This window comes from Mus caroli, chromosome 2 (assembly GCF_900094665.2).
Source record: "Mus caroli chromosome 2, CAROLI_EIJ_v1.1, whole genome shotgun sequence".
NCBI lineage: Eukaryota > Metazoa > Chordata > Mammalia > Rodentia > Muridae > Mus > Mus caroli.
Window position 1 is genome coordinate 125,628,108 of NC_034571.1, and position 23,487 is coordinate 125,651,594.

At 42.4% G+C, this 23,487-nt stretch overlaps 1 protein-coding gene across 4 annotated transcripts; it reads left to right on the plus strand.

Annotated features, from left to right (window-relative positions):
- The first annotated feature begins 1,606 nt into the window (after positions 1-1,606).
- Positions 1,607-22,395, plus strand: Crls1 (cardiolipin synthase 1). 4 transcript variants are annotated; one of them, XM_021155261.2, is made up of 7 exons: positions 1,607-2,071; positions 4,824-4,961; positions 10,064-10,193; positions 16,983-17,068; positions 17,945-18,013; positions 19,701-19,792; positions 21,455-22,395. In XM_021155261.2, exons 1-7 carry the CDS (start codon positions 1,763-1,765, stop codon positions 21,540-21,542), a joined length of 912 nt encoding a protein of 303 aa, XP_021010920.1. In that variant the 5' UTR covers positions 1,607-1,762; the 3' UTR covers positions 21,543-22,395. The 4 variants fall into 4 exon arrangements, with proteins under 4 accessions (XP_021010920.1, XP_021010933.1, XP_021010939.1 ...); XM_021155274.2 differs by lacking the exon at positions 1,607-2,071 and adding an exon at positions 2,685-2,840; XM_021155280.2 differs by lacking the exon at positions 1,607-2,071 and adding an exon at positions 2,685-2,829.
- Positions 22,396-23,487: the final 1,092 nt, after the last annotated feature.

The window sequence follows — 23,487 nt, forward strand, 5'->3', positions numbered from 1 at the left end:
AAACTTTACTTAACTAAAAAAACCAAAATACCCAAAAGCTGAGTTGGGGAGATGGCTCAGTTGGTTAAGTCTGAGTAAGATCCTCATGTAAAAAGCCAAGGATGCCTCATTTGTAACCCTAATGCTGGGTGGAGGTAGGAGAGAGGCAGTTTCCTGAAGCTCCCTGGCCAGCCTGAACTGATGAAGCCATTCAGCATCAGCCTCTGCCCCCAACACCTACACACATACAAAAAGCAGTGTGCATTGAGTAACCAAAATAGAGCAAATCCTAATATTTTACAATGAATATTTAACTGATAGTAAATACAAAATGAAAATGAAATGAGGGATAATATGCCATAGAATACCATAGAAATATTAAACCCTGACTTGAAGGAACCAAGTGGTAGCTGATATTATAAATATGATCAAAGTCAGCTGGTTAGATTAGCTGCAAGCAGCTCCATCAGTTGACCCATCCATCCCAAAATGGGCCGATCAGACCACTGTATTAAAGGCTAAGACTATATATACAAGGGGTTGTAACTCATGAACAGAAACTAACTTTGTTTTTTTGAGACAGATTTTCTCTGTGTAGCCCTTGCTGACCTGGAACTTACAGAGCTCTATCAGCCTCTGCCTCCCAAGTGCTGGGATTAAAGGTGTGCACCACGACCGCCTGGATTTATCTTTTTACTTCTTTTTCTCTTTGTTTCATACCACTGCTTAGATTTTTCTCTTTCCTTTTCTTCATTTTTTCTTTCTTTCTTCCTTTTTTAATTAAAAAAAAAAAAAGTCCAGGCCTCTGGCCAAAACCAAAACAAAATAAAGATGATCTTGATAAAATGCTCCTTAAGACTACAATCATCAAATGTGATTTGGGCTTTACGAACAACTTCCAGGTGAGTGTGTGCCATCACAGACTGGGCTGAAGAACCGTGGAAAGACTGCAAGACATCACCACGTGGTGGCCTTTCACTGGTTTGGTTCTTGCCCGACCTGGATTCAAGGCCCTGGGTTCAAGCTCAACGCTATAACAAAATGGTAGGAGCATTTGTAAGGTTAGAACAGTGAACTGATTTGTTACTAGTTCAGACTTAGAATAAGCAGGTTTCTCCTGTCCACGGGTTTGTGTACCTGTAAAAGTAAAGGCAAATACAGAAGGCATGTTAGAGTTGTTGAGGGATAAATAATGACACTATAACGCATACAGTAAGCACTTCCCAAGTAAACAATTGGTGATTGCTATTATTGACATTTCCCTTTGCTACTCTATTCATACGCATTTAGTGCTAAGGAAGTAGAGTCGGTACTTAGCTACTTTGATGCCAACACTAATGCTTTACATCCCCAGTGATAATACAGAGCCATGCACACCAGCGGGCCACTTGGCATCAGGCAGGACCTGATGTAAGTGGCTTCCTGTGGCCACGTGGCACTCGCTCTTGGTCTTCCCTACCTGTCATTCTTCTTAGCCTGCAGGCACAAGCGGCTCTGCTCACTAGTCAGGTCTTCCTAACCTGCGGGCCTTAGCTGTTCGTGCTCGCCGCTGCCGCCCGGGGGCGCCGGTGAGCAGAGCGGCTGGGTGTCGTGAAAACGTCGTGAAAACGGACTCCCTTGGCGGTTCAGGCCACCTGTATAAGCGGAAAGTGCCAGAGTGTAGAAATTAGTATGGAGCTGTCCATACGGCCTCGGCACCGCTCGATTTCTCTAGAGAAGCTGGCGGCCGGTGCCAGGGGCTTTTGAGTTCTCGACTCTTGGACTCCGTGGAGGCCACACGGCCATGTTGGCTTGGCGCGTAGCGCGCGGCGCGTGGGGCCCTCTTCGCGTGGCCGTCCGGCCTCCGGGGGCGCGGCTCGGCAGGGGCGGCTCCCGCAGGGCCCTGCTGCCGCCCGCGGCCTGCTGCCTCGGCTGCCTGGCTGAGCGCTGGCGGCTGCGGCCGGCCGCGTTCGCCTTGCGGCTGCCGGGCGCCGGCCCGCGGACCCACTGCTCGGGCGCGGGGAAGGCAGCTCCGGAGCCCGCCGCCGGAGGAGGAGGTGCCGCCGCGCAGGCCCCCAGCGCCCGATGGGTCCCGGCGAGCGCCGCCAGCTCGGTACGTGCGAGGGAGGGTCGGCGGGACGCAGGTGACGGGCTCGGCGCTCTGTCGCGACACTCACCCCGTGTTCTGGGAAGTTACGGACAGCCAGGGCGTTCGATCTTGGTGAACTTCAGGGGTCCCCCGCCGGGTACAGTCTCTGGCCAAGTTAGAACCCACTGTAATCCTCTTCTGTGCACACCCGTTGCTGGGAGGGTGTCTGCACGTTGCATAGGTAAAAACAACCATCGCCCGTCTAGTTAATCTGTTTTTAATTTTTTGAAGTGAATCTTCAGGGTATAGGTTAAGTTCGGCGGAACCTTAAGAACGGCCCTTCTGTCCGTTTGTGCAGATTTACAGCATCCTTTGGCCTTTAGTAATCTTAAACAGTAGCACGGAGGAGGCTTAGGTTGTAATGAAAAGATCTTTCAACTTTGTATTATAGAAAGCTTCAGACTATTCTTGACGTAACAGAAGGATTTGTTCACCTTGCCTGATAAGATAACTTCCCAAGCAGGTGACACCAGAGCATGAGTGTGGCCCAGCTTTTGATGTCATGTTAGCAAGCCATGCAATTATTACATCTTCAATTGTTAGGTCTTCAGCGGCCACTGTACTGCCCTGCTCTCCTCAGTTACACAGCATGGGCTGAGGTGGCCACACCCCGGCAGGGGTCACAGCTTCAGGCCTAGCTTTAAAACTCTTGGAGATTGAACGCCGGATGCTTTGAAGTTGCCCTCAACCTGGCTGAAGCCCTTCCCAGCACAGTTGGCCGAGTATGCCACAGGTTATCTGGTTGGGTAATTTGAGATTAAGCTTTGTCGACTTTCACAAATGTCCAAATGTAATAACTAGATATTAATGAGCTTTTTGTAGGTTTTTGTTTTTCGAGACAGCTCTTCTCTGTGTAACAGCCCTGGCTGTCCTGGAACTTGTTCGGCTGGCCTCGAACTCATGAGATTCACCTGCCACAGCCTCCCGAGTGCTGAGATCAAAGGCCTGCACCACCACCATGCTAGCCCGTGAACATTTTTTTGTAGGGCACAGGCGCACTTACTGGCCCGGTAGCCAGCTGTAGTTGTGTTGTGTCTTTACCAAGGGGAGTGAGGAGGCTGCGTGCAGCTTTCTATTTAGTCGTGCTCTATCAGTGTGTTAGAGTAACTTTGGAGCTCTTCATTCTTAGCTTTTGCTTGCTTGTTTTAGTTTTGAGATAGGGTTTCTGTGTGTAGCTCTGGCTGTCCTGGAACTTAATCTATAGACCAGGCTGGCCTCTGACTTCGAGATCCACCTGCCTCTGCCTCTTGAGTGCCCAAGTAAAAGGCGTGTGCCGCCACAGTCTGATGGCTTTTGCTTTCTAACACAGCCCTGAGCTAGCTACCTTTCTCTCTTCCCAGCTTTTGTGAGTTGCTGTAATATTGCGTCAGTATTTGACTTTGTTCCACAGTGTGGTCAATAGCTTTACTCTTTTCATTACACATACAAAGGTCAGGGCAAATCTCGAGCTGGCTCACCAGCTTGATACTTTTTCTAAATTTCGGGAACATTTCTAATCTTTGAACCTGGGTGAAATGAGCTTGTTTTCATACAACTATATAGCGTAGTCCTACTTGAATAGAATTTTCCAGCTTCTGATTTGGCCATTGTCCCTATAGAATTTGAAGTTCTATAATTTTCAGTGACAGTATTCTCCACCTGCCTCCAACAACCACCGTATTATTCCTCTACACCGACACGCTTTCTGTTGGGTTCTTAGTATCAAATGCCTTTTCTTATGAGGTAGGTGGGTCATGAGCTGTTTAAAGATGATCTTGAGAAGTGAGCACTGCCACTTTTTTCTTTTGGTTCATGCAAACATACTTGCTACTGACACACACAATGATCTCGGCTTCCCTGGACTGTCTTTTCACACTCCACGTGTGTTCTGGGAACTGAGGTTGTCAGAGTGGCCGTAAGAACCCATACCCAGTGAGCTCACCAGCCTGCTTTTTTTTTTTTTTTTTTTTCTAAAAAGGTTAATGTTTAGGCAAGTTGGTTACTGACTTACTGATTTAAAGGGATGCTAAAATGCTTCTTCAAAGACAACATTCAAGGGGGTGGAATCTTGACTAATGGAGAAAACAGTTGAGGCTCCAGGGAAAGATATTTTCTTGTTGTTTGTGTACCGTGTGGCACAGGTGCTGCAGCTTTGCTGGCTTAGAGGTTGGAGTGCGCTCATGAGTTCTCTCTTTGGTGGTGGTGGCGTCCTTCAGTGCCATTGCTGGGAGCCCTTCGGGTAGTGCCAGTGTCTAACAGCTTTGCTCCACAGGAAGTTTCAAGGAACCAGAAATCCCAGGCAGGAGCTTGAGACTGCCTCAGGCTTTTACTTGAGGGAGAGTCTGAACATCTCTATTGCTGCTTTTGACAGATTTATAGAACTCTCCATTTCTATCTATCTCTGTCTTGGATTTAGCAGCTTTTGACGAGAGTACCTGGATTTGACAATTTGGGGTTTTTTGTTGTTGTTGTTGTTTTACTGACAAAATTCTAGTCTGTTTGGCTACTTAGAAGATCTTTCAAATCTTTTGCTTTAATGAAGTCATTAGAAGCTAGATTATATGGTGAATAAGGCATGCTCATCTTTTACATTTAAAATTTCTCTATATGAATATATTTATATATACGTGCTTACAAGAATTAAAGTTTATCTTCTTACTCATCAGTTAATAAGGTATATAGTTAAAAGTATGAATTTATAGCATTTTATTTAAATTGTGCTGTCTTTGTCTTTCAGTATGAAAATCCATGGACAATCCCAAATTTGTTGTCAATGACAAGAATTGGCCTGGCCCCAGTGTTGGGCTACCTGATTCTTGAAGAAGACTTTAATATTGCACTAGGTGTTTTTGCTTTAGCTGGGCTAACGGATTTGGTAAGTTTTGAATATATTTGCTTTTTTCTCCCTTTCAAATCCCATGCTGTCTGTAACTCCCGTTGTAGCCTCGCCTTAGCATTTTCTGGAAGGATGTTCTCAGCATGAGTGTGATCTAGTACTTTGTGTAAGGACTTGCCTTTAGCATCCATGTGGGACTGCTTGATAAGATTTAAGGGATCGTGTTAAGGTTTTAGAGAACTCCAGGAGAAGGTAATCTTTAGCCCTGGTGTTTAACTTTTCCAAAGGAGAAACCTCCTTAGAAATGCTCCAGGCTGAGTGCTTGCTGTGAAGTAAGTAAAGAGCGAGCAGACCTGGAACGCTTGTGTGTGCTGTGGAAGAAGTAGCCTGATGTGCACGTGGTAGGTGTTCATTACTGTCCCAGGGAGCCAGGGTGTGCCCTGCCCGAGAGCCGGTGCAGGCCCGTGTCAGGTTGGCCTCCAGCTGCTCAGCTGTGACCACTGTGCAGAGAAGGTCTTGGTTTGAGGTGAGACTGGACATGCTTTCTTCTACTTCCTAAGCATGTGCACAAGGAGAGGGACTCTCTCTGAGATCACTCTTGCCAGTTAAAGTGTGATATAAAATTGGGAGAGTAATTTTAGAATAGAAGTCTTGGTTACTTTTTCTGACTGACCACTACCATCATATATGGCTGTATTATTATTTACCTTTTCACAAACGATTTGAAATGATTTATAAAATTCCAAGCCTACAAACAAACACCATTGGGAGAGGTGGAGAAGGACAGAGGAAACACTAGAGCTAAGGACAGTGTGAGCACGTGGAGATGGAAACAGTATCTTCTCGTTCAGGGAGTGCCTGGGAGGCACAGTTTCTATGTCTTCAACCCTATTTGGGTTTTTTTTCTTTTTGACAGTTTGCTCTGTATTTATTTAATGATACTAGAAAATTCGTTTTCTTTTTTTTTTTTTTTTTTTTTTTTTGGGTTTTCGACACAGGGTTTCTCTGTAGCCCTGGCTGTCGTGGAACTCACTCTGTAGACCAGGCTGGCCTTGAACTCAGAAATCCACCTGCCTCTGCCTCCCGAGTGCTGGGATTAAAGGCGTGCGCCACCACGCCCGGCTCAAAATTCGTCTTCTAAAGTAAAATGTTTGCTTTTCCTGTTGTGGTTCACAGAGACAGCACTTGCCTAGTAGCAGTAGCAGTAGTGTTCAGGCTAGAATTACCTGAAGGTTTTGAAGGCGGACAGAGGCAAGCATTTGCATTGTCTTATGACGTTTCTAAGTGTGCCCCAGGTACAGCCTTTCACAGGAACTCTTGTCCTTTCTTGACAGATGTTTGTTTTCCTTTGTCACCATCTGTCGTGTTCTCACCATCTCTCCCCATTCTTTACTGCTCTCCCACTGCACCCTGACGGTCTCCACCCATTACTGGGGAGGGCTGAAAGTCTGCCCTGGAATTTTAGACTGATAAGAATGCTTTAAGCCGGGCGTGGTGGCGCACGCCTTTAATCCCAGCACTCGGGAGGCAGAGGCAGCCGGATTTCTGAGTTCGAGGCCAGCCTGGTCTACAAAGTGAGTGCCAGGACAGCCAGGGCTACACAGAGAAACCCTGTCTCAAAAAACAAAACAACAAAAAAGAATGCTTTAAGTTGTAAAGTTTTTTGTTTTCAGATATTGGGTTCACTTTTTATATTTGTTAATTTGTGGGGGTTTTGTGGGGCAGGAATCACCTGCCACATGAAATGGCCTCATTGAGTGAAGGAAGAGCCCCATTAACAAGTGTGACATGACCGGTGGGCATAGAAACCAGAATTAGCTGGTGCCATACTGTGGACCATTTCTGTGGAGCCTTTGATTCTTCTGCACTCACCAGCTTTAAACAGGGCAACGGCGGGATCTGAATGTGTGGGGAGTGAGCTAAGTACTGCTATGCTGATCTACTGGGCAGGTGATGGCAGGGAAACAGGTATACCAAGGTACACACAAGTAACACTTTGGGGCATGGGGAACACGAGACAGGACAGTTTAGGGGAAAACACGGGTTCTAATGCCTGTTGCTTGTGCTGAGACAGTAATGTAGGGCAGGGGACATGAGAAGAGGAGCTGGCAGTGTTTAAGTGAGGGAGAGGGAGAGAGAGGTGGGCAGTAGAAAAGAAACAGAAGCCTGGGGGAGAGGGGATAGGAGAGAGCAAGAGGGGAAGCTTGGGCAGGGTGGTGTCCCAGAGATGGTGACCAGAAAGCTGCTATTGTGCTGAGGTCATCTGATGGCACATGGGTGATCTGCAGGAGAACTTTCTAGAGGAAGGAGCAAGGTTGGCCTAAGCTAATAAGCAAGGTAGGGGTGGTAATGGCTGGCCCTGCTTTTAAGGAAATTTTGCTCTGTAGGGGAACAGAGAAAGAGGGCCAAGGAATGGTTGTTTTAGAAATAGGTGTATTGGGAAATATTTTGCACTAGCTGAGTGATAAAAGACACGGTGGAAGAGGGAAAGACTGTACAGAGAGATAGGAGGAAGAGGAGAAAACAACAAACAGGGATGGGCTTCAAGTAGGGAAGTCAATATGTCTACGCCTGAGCTGGGCCATCCCTGTATTAGGTGCAACAGGAGGAGGACTGGCTGTCTTTTCCTGTTTTCTTCTTGGAGAGAATAGACATGGCTGTGGGCTAGAATGAGAGCATTTAGTAGGAATGACGTGGGTCATGGGTAACCTAATATCTAAGCATGATAAGAAGAGATAGATGCTGTCAGTAGATGAAGGGTGGCCAGGAATTGAGTGCCCATAGGTTTGCAGTCATGAGTTTGTGAGGTTGGGCCATTTCTGTATTTTTCTTGAGCAGTGATTATCCATTTGCATGTAGGCCTGAAGTACACGGCTGTGGTGTTGAGGGAGGGGTGAGGTGCAGTGAAGGAGTTGTACACATTTGCAAAGGACGATGCCAGTTAGAGGAACAGTGAATACGGGAGATGATGGTGAAAGTGAGCTGTGCAGAACAAACTACAGAAAGCGGGGTCTCCAAGCCCTTAGCTCCCTGCTGCAGACATTGTATGTCTAGTTCACTTAAGAAAATAGCTGAGCAGGTGTGCAGGCCTATAATCCTAACACCAAAGGCAGGCTGATAGTTGCAAGTTTTGGACCAGTGAAGACTACATAGTGGATTCTGGGCTACAGAGTAAGAGAACTTGTCTCTGAAAAACAAAACGGACAGACAAAAAAAAAAAAGAGCCTAGAGGGTGAGGCTGAGGGGAAGGGGAAGGGAAGAGGAAGAAAGCTGATAGGTTGCTCTGATTGTGATTGGAGTAGATAGTAACTACCTTTTTTGAGGACTCTAAGACTGGACAAGTATTAATCATATTACTTGCTGAAGGCAGCCACGGCTTGTGTAGGTGGGTGACATCTGTTTAAACAGGAGGAAGGCCAGGCAACCAGCCTTGCTCAAGGTCAATGCAAGAAGGGAATGCAAAACCAGGACTTGAACCAGTTAGTTCTCTCTGCTGTTCTGTTTGTGTTGTTGTGGATGGGTTTTCTTTTGCTGTGCTAGGCTAGGGATCATCCCCAGGCCTAGGCCAATTTCTTATCTACTCCTGTAGGCCTGTCTCCTTGAACTTCCTGAATACTTGCAACGAGGAGGACGTACTGTCTTTAAAGGGTATCATGCCTAATTGCAAACAAGTTAGTTTTCGTAGAAATTGCAAACATTTGTTGAAGTATAAAGTTAAATAAAGTGAGTTCCATACATCAGAGCCTGGGTAAACAGGACACTTCCGTCTGTGCCATGTAACTAGGCAGCACCTGGTTTTGGTTCTTTTTGTGGCCCCAATGACTCAAGTCTGGCCCTTTTTCAAATAAGGCTGGAGATTCAGTTTTTATGGTAAAAAGCTTGTCAACTAAGTGTGATCTGTGCTTTAAATTACTGTTTTTAATTAAAATAATAATAATAATAAAGTAATTTGCCAGGCATGATGGTGATGCTTTTAATCCTAGCTCTTGGAAGGCAGAAATAGGAGAATTTCTGTGAGTTCAAAGGCCAGCCTGGTCTACGTAATAGTGAGATCCTGTTTCAATAAAAGAAAGGAAGGAAGAAAGAAAAGAGAAAAGAGAAAAAAGCTCCAGGCAGTGGTGGAGCTCACCTTTAATCTCAGCACTTGGGAGGCAGAGGCAGGTGGATCTCTGAGTTCAAGGCCAAACTGCGGAGCAAATTCCAACACTGGTAGGACTACACAGAAAAACCCTATCTTAAGAAACAAAACAAAACAAACAAATCAACAAAAGATACTTAAGTATTAGCATTTTACCCAGGGTAGGTACAGAGGATGAGTTTTTCACTCAAATATAGGTAATAAAAGCATAGTCAGAACATTGAATTCATAGTGGTACTAAAATTGTGTGTGTGTGTGTTGAGGTGCAGGTCATCAAATCCAGAGCCTCACAGAAGCTGGCTAGTCAGTATTCTTCACTGAACTCTAGCCTAATCCTTTGAACACAATAAATTTTAAAATTGAGAAATAATCTTACCATGAGTTAGATAAGAGAGATGGTTCTGCCAGGACTTGAACCAGTTCAGTGGGCCTGAGATCACAGACCACATCAGACAGCTGCCAGCTGTCTGTACCTCCAGTCCAGAGGATCTGACAGTCTCCTTTGGACTTTGTGGACACCGCACACACGTAGCTTAGACACACACACACACACTGAAATAAAGAACCCACAAGAGTCAGATACTACAGTAAAACGGATGTGAAAGCTTGAGTGTCACAGTTAAAAAGTAGTCCTGAAAGGTGTCCACTTGGGCTCAAAAGAGTAGGTCCTGGTCCCTCTCAGACAGTCCGCTTTCTGTGAGTTTTGTGAGGTTTCTTCATTTCTATGTCTATGTTTGGGTTCATCCCACATGGGAACGTTATAGAAATAGTGAGAAGTCAGTAGGACACCGTGAAGGAGAAAGAACAATAGTATAAATGTGAAATTCATTTCAGACTAATTGCTATTTTAAAAACTAAAGGAGTAAGAATGTTTGGGAATAAGAAATGAGATTTTACTGACATTTTCTGAAAGTATAGTTGTTTTTTTTGGTATCTCTTAAGCTTCAAATGATCTATTCTGCTTGAATTATGATGTTTATTTAAAAAACACTTCTATTTTCAGTTGGATGGATTTATTGCTCGAAACTGGGCCAATCAAAAATCAGCATTGGGAAGTGCTCTTGATCCACTTGCTGATAAAGTTCTTATCAGCATCTTATATATTAGCTTGACCTATGCAGATCTTATTCCAGGTAAGAACACTGTCATGTGTACGTTAAATAACAAGGAAGAACAATGGTAGTGAGCTTAGGCCTTTTCTTGAAAGAAATGGCTTTTCTTCCAAAATATACTTTTAACTTTAAATTGTTTCCTCAATTTTAAATAAACTGTTTTGCTTATCACAGTCACACTGCTTATTACAGAATTTGTATCTTTGTTACACTAAATAACTTTGTTCAAAATTAATTGAGATAATAATACACGATTCATAATACTCTAGAAATTTTTGGTGATGCATTGTGTTTTAGTGGCCAGATATTTGGAAGTGATTTAAAGTCTTTGTAAGTCACTGATTTTTCTTTTCAGTTTTTATTTAATGTATATGGTATGTGTGAGTGTTTTGTCTGCATGTATGTCTGTGCCCACTTGGTGCCTGGTGCTGTAGAAGAAGTTATCAGGTCCCCTTGTCTAGAGGAATTAGAGATAGAGACTGGTGTAAGCTGCCATGTGGGTCCTGAAATGGAACTCAGGTCCTCTAGAAGACCAGCCAGTGCTCTTAACTGCTGAGCCATCTCTCCAGCCTCCATGGTTATCTTTATTAAGTACAGTTTATTCATGATGGGAACTCTGATTCTATGAAGATATCTGTACAAATGTACATTATTACTGTGCAATTTCAAATCATACATATATAATGCATTATCTGAATACTTCATGGTCTCTTACTCTGAGCATTCACTGTACATGCTTCTTTGGTTCTTCATTTTGTGCTTAGACTGTATGTATTTCTCAAGCAGTTTTTCTTCCTCATCCCCTAGCAAGAGTTAGAAGCAGGGTTTGAGAACAGAAGCTGGTCCATTGTTGGTGTCTGGAAGAAGTGTAATGGAGTCTCATTCTGGTCTTTTAGTGTCCATTAGTGTCCTTTGTTTGTATCTGGTAGGCAGACTGTAATGATGTCTCATTCTGGTTCTACATATGGTCCTTGAGTGTCCATCACTGATGTTCGGTAGACAGTGTGTAGTAATGTTCGTCCAGCTTGATGTCTTTGGTTTTCTAAGTGCTCCAGGCATATTAGTTAGATACTCTTAGCTGTTTCCAGTTATGATACTAGAATTGGCTTTTTCCAAAACGATTTCCCCATGGTAAATAAAAATCTGTTGGGTTTTGATTGATTTGGTTGCATGGAATTTATAGCTGTCTTTGGAACTTTTGGCATTCTTTACAAGAGTCTTCTGCGTCACATATGTCACGTATCTACAATATTTAGGTTTCCTCTGATGTCTTTCAGAGTTTTATAATTTTCTTCAAGACAGTAATACATTTTTGATAGATTTATTCTCAAGTATTTGATAGTTCTTAATGTTCTTACCAGTGGAAGGCCTATTGTGTATTAGTTGATATGTCGACAATCAGCTTTTTCCTAATGTTAGCCAGTGTCTAGTGCAACATTCTCCTTCTGACTATGCTAAAGTCTGCCTTGTCTCCAGGCCCAGTATACACTGGCCCTGTTAATGACTTTCTTTTATTATCTCTGACTTCCTCACTGCCCTGAGTTTCTCCTGCTGAGCAGGAGCAAGCTGACTCACCCTGGCTGAGACAAGGCTTTCCGCAGCCACTTGGTGGGGTGACTCCTCTAGAGATCCTCTCTTCAAGTTTAATAGTTTTTCTTGGAAATTTTTGCCAAGTGTCTATTATGATGGGACACTGAGAACTCTTTTTTGGTATATTATTGGTCTAGGGTCTCCCCCGGACCGCCACTCCCCCTTAAGCTGCTGTTAATGAGCTGGGTGCATTGTTTTTTTTAAGGTTAAAACAACCTGTGGTTCCTGGTGGAAATCTAGCTTGGCCAGGGTGCATTCTGGAGATATTGGTGGATTTGGCTTGATTGTATTTTGTTGAGATTTCTCATTTGATTCATGAGTTAGTCTGGCATATTTTTTGTGTGGGGAGGTGCTCTTTGTGATTTTTGCTCTGCCAGCAGCTTTATACTTGATAGGTATGATCCGACACTGAGCTAAATCCTCAAGCTGTAGCTTGAAATTTTTTTTTCTTAAAAAAATGTTTGTTGGTTTTTAAATTAATGTTTTAAGTTATAATATAGTGGGTTTTATCATGGCATCTAAATTACACATTGTTCTCAGTCATTCCTGTCCCGTTGCCTCCCCTGAATCCTTTTCATTTTCAGGTTAGCCCCCTCTGCTTCCTGTTACACATGTTATTATTACCTGCCCTGTGACCCACCTTGCTTAAGAGCTTCTTCTTTCAAGGAGCTCCTCTCTAGCTTTATGGCCCATGTATGTAAATACTCAAATACATGCCTAAACATGCATTGCATTCATGTAAAAATCTTAAATTTAAGTTTGACACAAGAGAAAACCCATGGGTTTTTGTTTGTTTGTTTTTGTTTTTGTTTTTTGGTTTTTTGAGACAGGGTTTCTCTGTGTAGTCCTGGCTGTCCTGGAACTCACTCTGTAGACCAGGCTGGCCTCGAACTCAAAAATCCACCTGCCTCTGCCTCCCAAGTGCTGGGATTAAAGGCGTGGAAAACCCTTGTTTTTGAGTCTGGCTTTTTTTTAGCCTAATATGTTGCTGCAAATGTCATAAATCTCTTTTTTGTTTAATTGCTTACAAATTTTGTTTATCCATCCATTTATGAACATCTAGGCTGGTTCCGTTTCCTGGCTTTTGTGAATAGCACAGCAGTAAACATGCATGTCTCTGTATGCTGACTAGAGTCCTGCTGTGTCATCAAGAGCGGGGTAGCTGGGTTATGTGGTTCTGTCTCTTGAGGAAGCTCCTACAGATTTCTATAGTGATTGCATTCCCACCACCAGAGTGTGTTGTGATTTTTCTTGGTGATAGCCATTCTCTCTGGGTCCCTGTCTCTAGTAGCCTCATCAAACAGGTTAATTTTTTCTTCTGTTCTTGGATTGTGTTTATGTGACATTATGTTGGTTTTTTAAAATTTTGATGTTTGATAGAATTTGTTGAAGCCATTGGAGAGAGTTTTGAAATGTGATTATTTTTTCTTTAATTGTTTTAGAGTAATTCAGTTTAATAATTTATCCTGTGTACATTTTGCAAGTTGTGATTCTTTGTTCCTAGGTACTTACCCAACCCATTTTATTTATATTATTAAGAAGTTTTGCCGGGCAGTGGTTGCGCACACCTTTAATCCCAGCACTTGGGAGGCAGAGGCAGGCTGATCTCTTGAGTTCAAGGACGGCCAGGGCTACACAGAGAAACCCTGTCTCAAAAACCAAAGGGGGGGAAAGTTTCTTATTTGTAGCAACTTTTTGTTGGTACCATAAGGCATATGCTATGTTATGTAGTAATGCCCTAATTTCATCTTGAATCCTGTTTCCTTCTGTCTTTCTCTTGATTAGTTTTGCCACATGTTTGCCAGTTCTATGACTTCTAACGAACCAAATATGGGTTTTGGAAAGAGTCATGGATTGTTTACTTCTTTAACTGCCACTCTCCTCCCTTCTGTTCTCTGGGTTTCCCTTGATCCTTTTTTTGTATACCAGTTCTTCTAATAGATTAAGAAAGGAATCATGGGCTGGAGAGATGGCTCAGTGGTTAAGAACACTGACTGCTCTTCCAAAGGTCCTGAGTTCAAATCCCAGCAACCACATGGTGGCTCATAGCCATCTGTAATGAGATCTGATGCCCTCTTCTGGTGTGTCTGAAGACAGCTACAGTGTATTTACATATAATAAATATTTAAAAAAAGAAAGGAATCATATGTAATGAAACATTCTTTAGTAACCATATTAAAAAATAGTAGATAGATTAAAATTTTAATAATATTTTATTTAGCCCACTGTGTTAATGTCATTGTGCTGGGCTGGTGAGATGACTTAGTGGGTAAAGGCACCTCCGAGACTGGGGACCTGGGTTCAGTCCTGGGGCCTCATAGTGGAAAGAGAGCAGAGGCACAGAGCAGTTCTCTGCCCTGCTATGCCATGGCCCCCACCACACAGGCTTACACAGTAAATAAAGCTTTAAGTGTAATTCAAAAAGTTTAGAATGTGATTCTAGTATATAATCAATAAAAAATTACCAAATTGAAGTTTAAAACTTCAAAATCGTGTGTTTATTTGCATTTACCATATCTTTCCATTCTGATGAGCCAGCTCTTAGGTTTTGACAGTACTCATGGCTGTGGGTATTGACAGCACAGCCTTATCGATGGGCCCCTTGCTGGTGGCTGTCTAGCTTTTCTGAAGCTGGGTTGAGCTGTGTTTCCTGCTTCTGTGTCTCTCTCCCCTATTGTGTGTGTTAGTGCTCCCGTCATTGTCCGTGCAGAATATCTTCCTGCTTTCATAACATTTTCTTGTCTATCTGGTTAATAATTATTTCTTACGTTGGGAATGTGGCTGAATGTCAGAACCATAGCATGCACAAAGCTCTGTAGATGTCTTTTGTTAACGATTTCAAGCTTAACAGTGTTGTCAAGAGACTATGCTCTGTGACTTTAGTCTTCCAGCCTATATGCAGTCAGATTTTTACAAACATGTGCTTCAGTGAATGGAGATTCTGATGTACTATGTTGCGAAGCTCTGTGTATCAGCTTAGTAAGTGTAATTTTCAGTCTTGTTGAACTCTTTCATGTCTTGAAACCCTTTTGGTCTGCTTATCAGTTACTGGGAGATTAGGCTGAAGATTCCTTCTTTGTGTCCTGTTTTACTCAACCCCCACCCCACCTGCCCCCAATTCTAACTTATTAGTAGTAAATATATACCTTAATATTTTTAAAATCATGCTAGTAATAGCACATAAGTTAAAATTGAATATTTATGGAAAATGGAGTATTTTATTTGGATATGGCTCACCAGATGGTTTCAGGTAGTAAAATCGTTCCAAAAGGCGCTGCCAGGTTCCAGTGCTGGACTGACTGCAAGAGCAGTTCACTGCCCAAGTTTGAGTTCCAGAGACCTCCATAACCCTTCATAGTTCTCCATAGACCTCCATAGTCCTCCATAGACCTCCATATTTCTCCATAGACCTCCATATTTCTCCATAGACCTCCATAACCCTCCATAGACCTCCGTAGTCCTCCATAGACCTCCATAGTCCTCCATAGACCTCCATAGACCTCCATAGTCCTCTGTAGTCCTCTGTAGACCTCCATAGTCCTCTGTAGTCCTCTGTAGACCTCCATAGTCCTCCATAGACCTCCATAACCCTCCATAGACCTCCATAGTCCTCTGTAGTCCTCTGTAGACCTCCATAGACCTCCATAGTCCTCCATAGAATAGACCTCCATAACCCTCCATAGACCTCCATAGTCTTCTGTAGACCTCCATAGACCTCCATAGTCCTCCGTAGTCCTCTGTAGTCCTCTGTAGACCTCCATAGTCCTCTGTAGACCTCCATCGACCTCCATAGTCCTCCATAGGCCTCCATAGACCTCCATAGTTCTCCATAACCCTCCATAGTCCTCCAGAGACCTCCATAACCCTCCATAGTCCTCCAGAGACCTCTATAACCCTCCAAAGTCCTCCAGAGACCTCCATAACCCTCCATAGTCCTCCAGAGACTTCCATAGTCCTCCATCCACCTCCATCCTTGCACAGCTTCCTTACAGTCATGGATTTTGATTTGCAGAGGTTGGCTGCATTTTAAATTGATTGTGGTTAATTTATCAGCCAGTGCTTACTGTAGAAACATTTGTTTAATGATTTTTAAAAATGCATCTATAAATCATGGTTTACATGTTTTATAGTATAGCCTGGCACATTCTCTGCTCGACACATTTTTCTCTTTGAACCAGCACTGTAATAGAGGGTGAAGCCAAGGCAAATTCAATTTGATGTGCAGTTGCAGGTGCAGAGCCAATAGAATGTCAGAACTGGAGAGGGCCCTAAACACACCCACGGATTACCTCTGAGCTGTTTGAAAATACCATGAAAGGGATATCTGTGAACTATGATTTGAATTCAGGATTTTTCCCATTAAATTTATTTTGAAAAAGATATAGGGTTATGGTTGTAACTTTGTATGGTAGAAGGCTCTAAAGTAAGTTCTCTCACCTCCCATCTAAAACATCCTCCTGTTGGCCCTGGCTCTGGGGCTGTGCTGGGAAATCTGAGGAATATGAGTTGTGGATCCCCAATGACAGTTTGGGGTTTTGGATTGTTTGGGGATTAGTAATGCCCAGCTGAAATATTCCAGAGCTCAGGAAACTGGAATCTGAAATGTCTCTTGTCTAAGCACATTGGCTAAGGAAGACTCAGCCTGTGGTAAAATTGATTGACAGGTTGGGCAGGGAGAAGAACAGATGTCTGGGTAGGAGCTAGCTCAGCAAGAGTGGAAATTTTTTTTATTTCAGGAAACTTTGTAAAACTCTAGAGAATAGGCTAAAATTCAGAGACAAGAAATCCTGAGACTTCCAGGATATTTCAACTTCTCTGACATGCGCCTTTAACCGCCTTATTGTTGCTTTTCATTGGATTCCAGTGTCTTTTTCTCAGACACTCAAATCTGAGAAGAGTCGGGTGTGGGGCTGCTGGGTGTAGCTCACACTATTACATACACACTTCAAGTTTTTAGACAGATGCACTAGAGAACACGTGGTGAGTGGATTGGAATTCTAGAGGTAGGTAAGTCACAGAGCCTGCAGTTTGTTCTCATTACAAGAAGGAGTGGAGAGACCAGGGTTTCACTGTAGGGGACTCAATCAATAAATATTTACTACAAACTCTTACTTAAGTGAAACATCGAATAGTGTGAGGCTGAATGAGTCGTTAATGCAGTCATAATATCTCTTAGTAATTTTTAAACTCATTAAAATTATTTTATATTTGATTTTTCAGTCCCACTCACTTACATGATAATTTCAAGAGATGTAATGTTGATCGCTGCTGTGTTTTATGTCAGATACCGAACTCTGCCAACACCGGTAAGGTTCAGAGCATATTCCTTTAGGATTACTTCTAACTTAATTATTGAATGCAGTTTCACTTTAGGAGAGCTATTTATGGCAGTTATTTCTTAATTTATTTACCAGGAATTAGAAAAAAAATACCTTGCAATTTGAACATATGACTAGTCCATTTTAAAAGCTGGATTTGTCGGCTGGGTGTGCTGACACATGCTTTTAATTTCAGCATCCCAGAGGCAGAAGCAGGTGGATCTCTATGAGGCTGAGACTACTCTAGGGGCTACAAGGCTACAGTGAGATCCTAATGAAAACACAAGCAAACACAAGCCTGATTTCTCTTTTAAGTCTAGTTCTTCAGTTGATGGTGTATGAAGCTCAGGGCAGCCAGGCCCCAACAGAGGTTAGAGGTGTTTCCTGTCTCCAGGTTGTCTAATGCTTCACTTATTCACCATGGACAGTCTAAAAGTGGATTTTAGGATCTATCATAGAAGGATGGAATAGCTTGCTTACGTACTGTTCGTTGACTGTAAATATTTGAGCACATAAGTATAGCATTACCTTTTTGGTTCTCAGGGAAAATGGAGATGTATTTTATTTATCTTGCTTTTTAACCTGTAGAAGAGAGTAATATAAATTTCTTTTGTGACTATGTGATGAAGCAAACTGTGTGGGAGTGACTCCATACAAATTGTGTAGCACTTGACAAATTTACATTTTGAAGAATCTTATTTTTAACAGTCTCATTATAACAACAAAGTATGTAAATAGTGCTCATTTTACTCAGTAAGCACGATATTTATACACTGGGGCGAGGCATAAGGTAAGCACTAGTGACTTTGTTAGAAACCTGAATGATAAACTGCAACTTTTTTTTTTTTTTTTTTTTTTTGCCAGCGAACACTAGCTAAGTACTTCAATCCTTGCTATGCCACGGCTAGGTTAAAACCAACATTCATCAGCAAGGTAAGATACTCATAGCAGCAGCCCTTTAAAGAAGTCAGACCTTTGTAAGCTTTTCTTATAACGACATGAATATAAGTCAGTCAGGAGCAGCTTAGAAGGAGAACACTGTTAAAAGTTTGTTTTTAAGTATGTACGTGCACATGGGTGGAGGGCAGAGACATCTTGTGGGGGTCAGTTCTCTCTTCCCATCTTGTGGGCCTGGGAGTTGAACTCAGGTTTGGCTATAGCACTTTTGATTACTGAGTCATCTCACCAACTTGAGAATGAGATAAATTTAAATGCATTAATTAGAGGGGCTAGAAAATGAGTCATGTCTGTCTTCTAAATTTTTTCAGATTGTTAGTATGTGCAGTTTATCCTTATTGATGGTCTTAAGAATTAAACCTTGAATGAAATCATAGGGCAGGTGAAAAGTGAGACGTAAGTACTCTTTGATTGAGATGCAAAATTATGAAGAGTTTCTTGTGCTTTTCCTATCTTTCATTTATCCATTTTATTGTAGGTGCCTGTGTGTAGTATAGTATTGTGTGTGTAGGCTGATGTTGGGTTGGTAGTCTTCCTCTCACTTTCCACAGTTATTGATTGAGCCAAAGTCTCCTAGTTGAATCTTGAGCTTGCCTTAGCTCCAGGGATTTCCTGTGTCTTTACCCTGCTAAGCCTTATCTAGCCCCAACCCTTTTATTTTTAAAGAGTATTAGATGAAAAGGGAATAGACAGTAATAGATAGTCTAAGTTGTCCATTGTGTTTTGCTAAGTCTTTTTCAGGATCATAAATGTATATCAACCTTTGCACAGAAAAGATATTAATGCCTTGATAAGTTAACTGAAGCCATCCGTCGGTTGCATTTCTTATAACAGAGATGTAACAGATATCTTTGAGACATTGTTTTTGTATTAGGCTCCCTTGCATAGAATATTACCACTATAAGACAGAGCTTTTGGCTTCATGTGACTTTGTGTCAGGTACAGCAGTTTGAGTGTAGCCCTTTATAGAAAGTCACTTGATGTTCTGGGACAAATGCACCAGTAAACATTTGTTCTGAAAAACACATTATTTATTTTAAAGTCAAAGTGTGATCGCTGTCATGCAGAATAAATAACAGAACTAGGGGGTGTCTCTGTACACCTTTCTCAACTGCCCGATGCTCTGTTTGTTTCATAGAATGCTGTCTTCTGACTCTTTCTGGTTCTGTTTTGTGCTGGTGAGGGTAAACAGTGCTTATTTCCCTAGAAGATTTATTTCACAACAATAGATGAATTTCAGTTGTCTGACCTCACAGGGCACTCAGGCAGCAAGATAAGTGGCCTTGGAAGTCTGGGTTCTAGGTTTTACTCTAGTGCTTACTGTGTCCTTTCACCTAAGGAGAAGCCACTTCATTGTTTGATGTTTACAGAGCTGTGTGAGGACAGCTAGGGACAAGGGCAAAGAATTGTATAGCATCATTGAACTGCTGTGGGATTCAAGGAGTGATGCTTTCTGATAGTTGACAGGTACCTATATGGGCAGGTAGGTCAGTTAGTGATTCTGAGCTGGTATTTATTCTCACGCGGGAATGCCATCTTTGGCATGGATAATGCCAGTCAATATCCAGAATGCTTAGTGTATCATGATGAGAATACCTTTGCCTCAAAAGCTTAAAGCAGGGTCCATTTGACAATGTTGACTTATAATGCCTTTATTTTTAAGGTAAATACAGCAGTCCAATTAATTTTGGTGGCAGCTTCTTTGGCAGCTCCAGTTTTCAATTATGCTGACAGCATTTATCTTCAGATACTATGGTAAGTTTACTTCAGATTTACATTCAAACTACTAAAGTTACTAAATTTACTATGATAAACTTAGAATTATTCTGAGAATATCAGTACAGTGGCTTGTGGTAAGTCTAGAATGACTTTGCTTTTGAAGTGCATAATACTAATGAACATGAGGTAGACAAGCGATGGACACCATCCTTCTCTCCCTTCTATTCTCTCCCCCACTCCTTTTCCTGACTTTGTGCACTGAGTCCACTCAGTGCTACTGTGTGTGCACAGGTACACTGGAGCATGGGCAGCCTCAGGAGCCATAGTCCTAAAGAAAGTTTTCTCTCTCTCAGCAGCCACCAGTTGCCAATAGCTCCTCAAAAAGGAGTTGAACTTTGAGTTCCTGCAGTGTCCATGCAGAATTTTTAGCTGGTTTGTGCATGCAGTTGGCTACTATAATTTCATGTGTGCAGTGTCTTTGTCATGTCCAATAAATACTGTTTTGTGGCAAATGCCCACTACCTCTGGCTCTTATAATTTTCCTCTGCTGCTTGCATGTTAATCCCTGAGCCTTGCAGTCGGGAGTGTGATATAGCTCTTCTGTTTGCTCTGTACATTCCTAACACTCATCAGAGCAGCTGCTTTTTACAGTAGATAGTGATTAACACAACTAACCAATGTGTTAGTCTTACTGTAACACAACTAACCAACGTGCACTATCTTAGTCTTACTGTAAGGCATGGAAGACAGAAGTTAGCAGTCACAACTTAGAGGGATGAGAAGGATTGCTGATGTGTTAGGAGTTTTGGAGGAAAAGAAAGTAAGAAGAGGGACAAATAACTGCAGGAAGGAAGTGTCATTTGAGCCATATTGATAGGAGAGCTGGGTGCTCAGGAGACACTGGACAGTGGTATTAAAGACCCAGCCTAGTGGAGGGTGCAGTGGGAGGGCACACAGGGCGAGCCCTTTGAATCTAATTCCTCAGCTGTGAATATCTTGAAATGTGTCAAACTCAAACTTTCAAATAAATAGGTTGTAAATAGGCTGCCATGTTGACGGTTAGTGATATTTGGTAAACATTTAATTATATTTAAAACTCACTTTAGAGCTCTAAACAAAGTTGATTGGTTAATCAAAGTAAATTATACTAAACACTTTTTAAAATGATACAGTCTAAACTTCATTTTCTTACATAAAATATAGGGGTTGGTTTTTTTTTCCCCTTTTGTATTTTGGGTTATTGATGGAGGATCTTTTTCTCTCACACTGCACCCAGATCCAACCTGATCTCCTGGTTTTGCTTCAGGGTATTGCATGACTTTAGGCCCCAAGCAGCCTTCGGAAGGAACTGTCCAGTTTGAGCCATATCGCTCCAGTCTGTTTACAGCTGCTGCTGCCATTCATGTCTGTATGAGAGTGCTTTTGTGGAAGAACATCGGACACCTAGGGTTGTGTGTGGGAAAGGATGGTCACTAGTACTACTTGTCTTTAGGCCTCCCTCGGTAATTATAGATGGCTTTTATTTGGCATCACCAGTGTAAATGAGGTCTTAAAGGAAGCCGTGAATTTCAATTTTGTAGTTACACAGTTTCACCACACAGCCCTGTTTTTTTAGCTCCTTTTCACATGTGTGCTTCATGATTTCCGCGGTCGGTGTTTTTGAGTTTGACAGCTGAATCCCATTTCTCTCTTTTCAAGGTGTTGTACAGCATTCACTACAGCTGCGTCAGCATACAGTTATTATCACTATGGTCGGAAAACTGTTCAGGTGATAAAGGGCAAATGAGAAGCACCCAGATCCAGCAGCAAGGAAGCAACTTGGTCATCGGCAGCAGCGCCAGCGAAAGCTACAGGACTTTCCTGACCTTGGTGCTCAGCTTGCAAAAGGTCTTGTCAGACAAACCATGTCTTCAAAACTGAAGACATGTACGGCGAAAATGAGCTCGATCATGGGCCTATACAGAATTTCCAGTGTATTTTTAAATACAAATAAAACTATAATGTAGAATTTTTAATCTTAGGTTTTTGATTAATTTGTGAGATGAATTATTCTTGGTATTTTTTTTATGTTTTTTAAAAACATAGTTGGTAACATGGAAACAAAGGAAAGCAGGAGGGAATTTCCTAAGATTGGATACACACCATACACAGCATGTCTATACATTTTTATGCTTGAATTTTAAATTTATAAATACATTAACAGTTCATGTGATTAATACTTGATCATTTGAAAAGTGAGAATAAACTTAGCTGTGGGTACTGTAAAGGTGTACAGAGCTTTAAAATGCAGTAAGTTTTGAAAACAAAAAAGAACAAACAAAACAGAAGGCATTGAAGTTCACCAGTAGTCTTCCAGCCTCTCAGGTACCAAATAGTTTATGTATCAGGATAACAGATAACGCAGGAGTCAAAGGGAGAACGCATGTATTACGCTTTGCATCTTACAGGCAGAGAATGACATCATGCCTTCTCCCTGTTTGTAATGGGATGTTTGTATGATACTGGAACCAGTGCTCATATGTCATGTAAATAGTATGAAACTTCTATTTTTCAAAGTTTTTTTTTTTTTAAACTTTGGGGAATCTTCTATTGTTAACATGATAAAAAAGAAATAAAAGAGCTGGAAAAAATGCCTTGCACTTGGGTTGTCCTGTGGTGTGTGTTGATGAGACTATATAAGTTCCCCGATCTGTGACGTGCACTTAGATGCAGCACTTGTCCCTGTGTTGTAAAACTGATTCCAGACCGTCTGACCATAAAGACCTGTTCTACCCGTGTGTTTAGAGAAGTGAGGTACAGGTAGAGTCAGGAGCTGAGAGGCTCCTCCACATACTAGAGGCCTTTGGTTGCCCTCTCTCCTTAGCTTAACCTAAGTATCATGTGGATGTAAAAGTTTTTCTGCACCTGCCCTTGCTTTGAAATAATGACAAGGAGACCTGGAATATTTATTGATAAACTTCTTGCACTATAGCTGGACAGGGTTCTGATTTATTCTAACCCTGCTATGCTGCCTACCACCCAGCCACGTGCCCCATTACCTACCTTCCTAGCCTCACCCTGGCTGTTCCTCCCTATCCGTGTCCTCATGGCAACTCCCTCCTGGCCACTCAACACTCTCCACCCAGGACCCCCTCGTTCAGATTGGAAGTCTAGCCTTAACTCTCCTCCCCAGCCATAGGCTGATCAGCTCTTGAACCAATCAGAGGTAAAGGAGAACAATATCTCAATATCTTACAAAATACCGAGTCAGAACATGCTTTGTAATGATGACAATACCAAACTCTGGACTGCATCCAGATGATGTCCGGGTACAGAACTCAGCATTTGAATACACTGCACAGAAACATTCCCCAACGTGCTACTATACAGTAAGCCTGTAGTCATTTTGTGGAACTGTGTGCAAATAGAAGTTAAGGGACAGAAACTCAAGCTTTATTGCATTGTGTAACTCTGTTGCTGGTCCTAACTTCTTATCCCGGAGCAGCAGCTTAGCCACTGTGGTGGTTTGGATGAGAATGCCTCCAGGCTCGGGTGTGTGAATATTTGGTTTAGGAGAAGTGTGTCACTGGGAACAGGCTTTGAGGTTTCAAGGCCACATGCCATTCTCAGTTTGCTCTCTGCTTTTGCTTGTGATACAGGATTTGAACTGTCTGAGCTTTTAGCTCCAACTGCCGTTCCTACCTGCTGCCAGCTTCTTACCCTCTGAAACCACAAGTAAATAACCCTTTCCT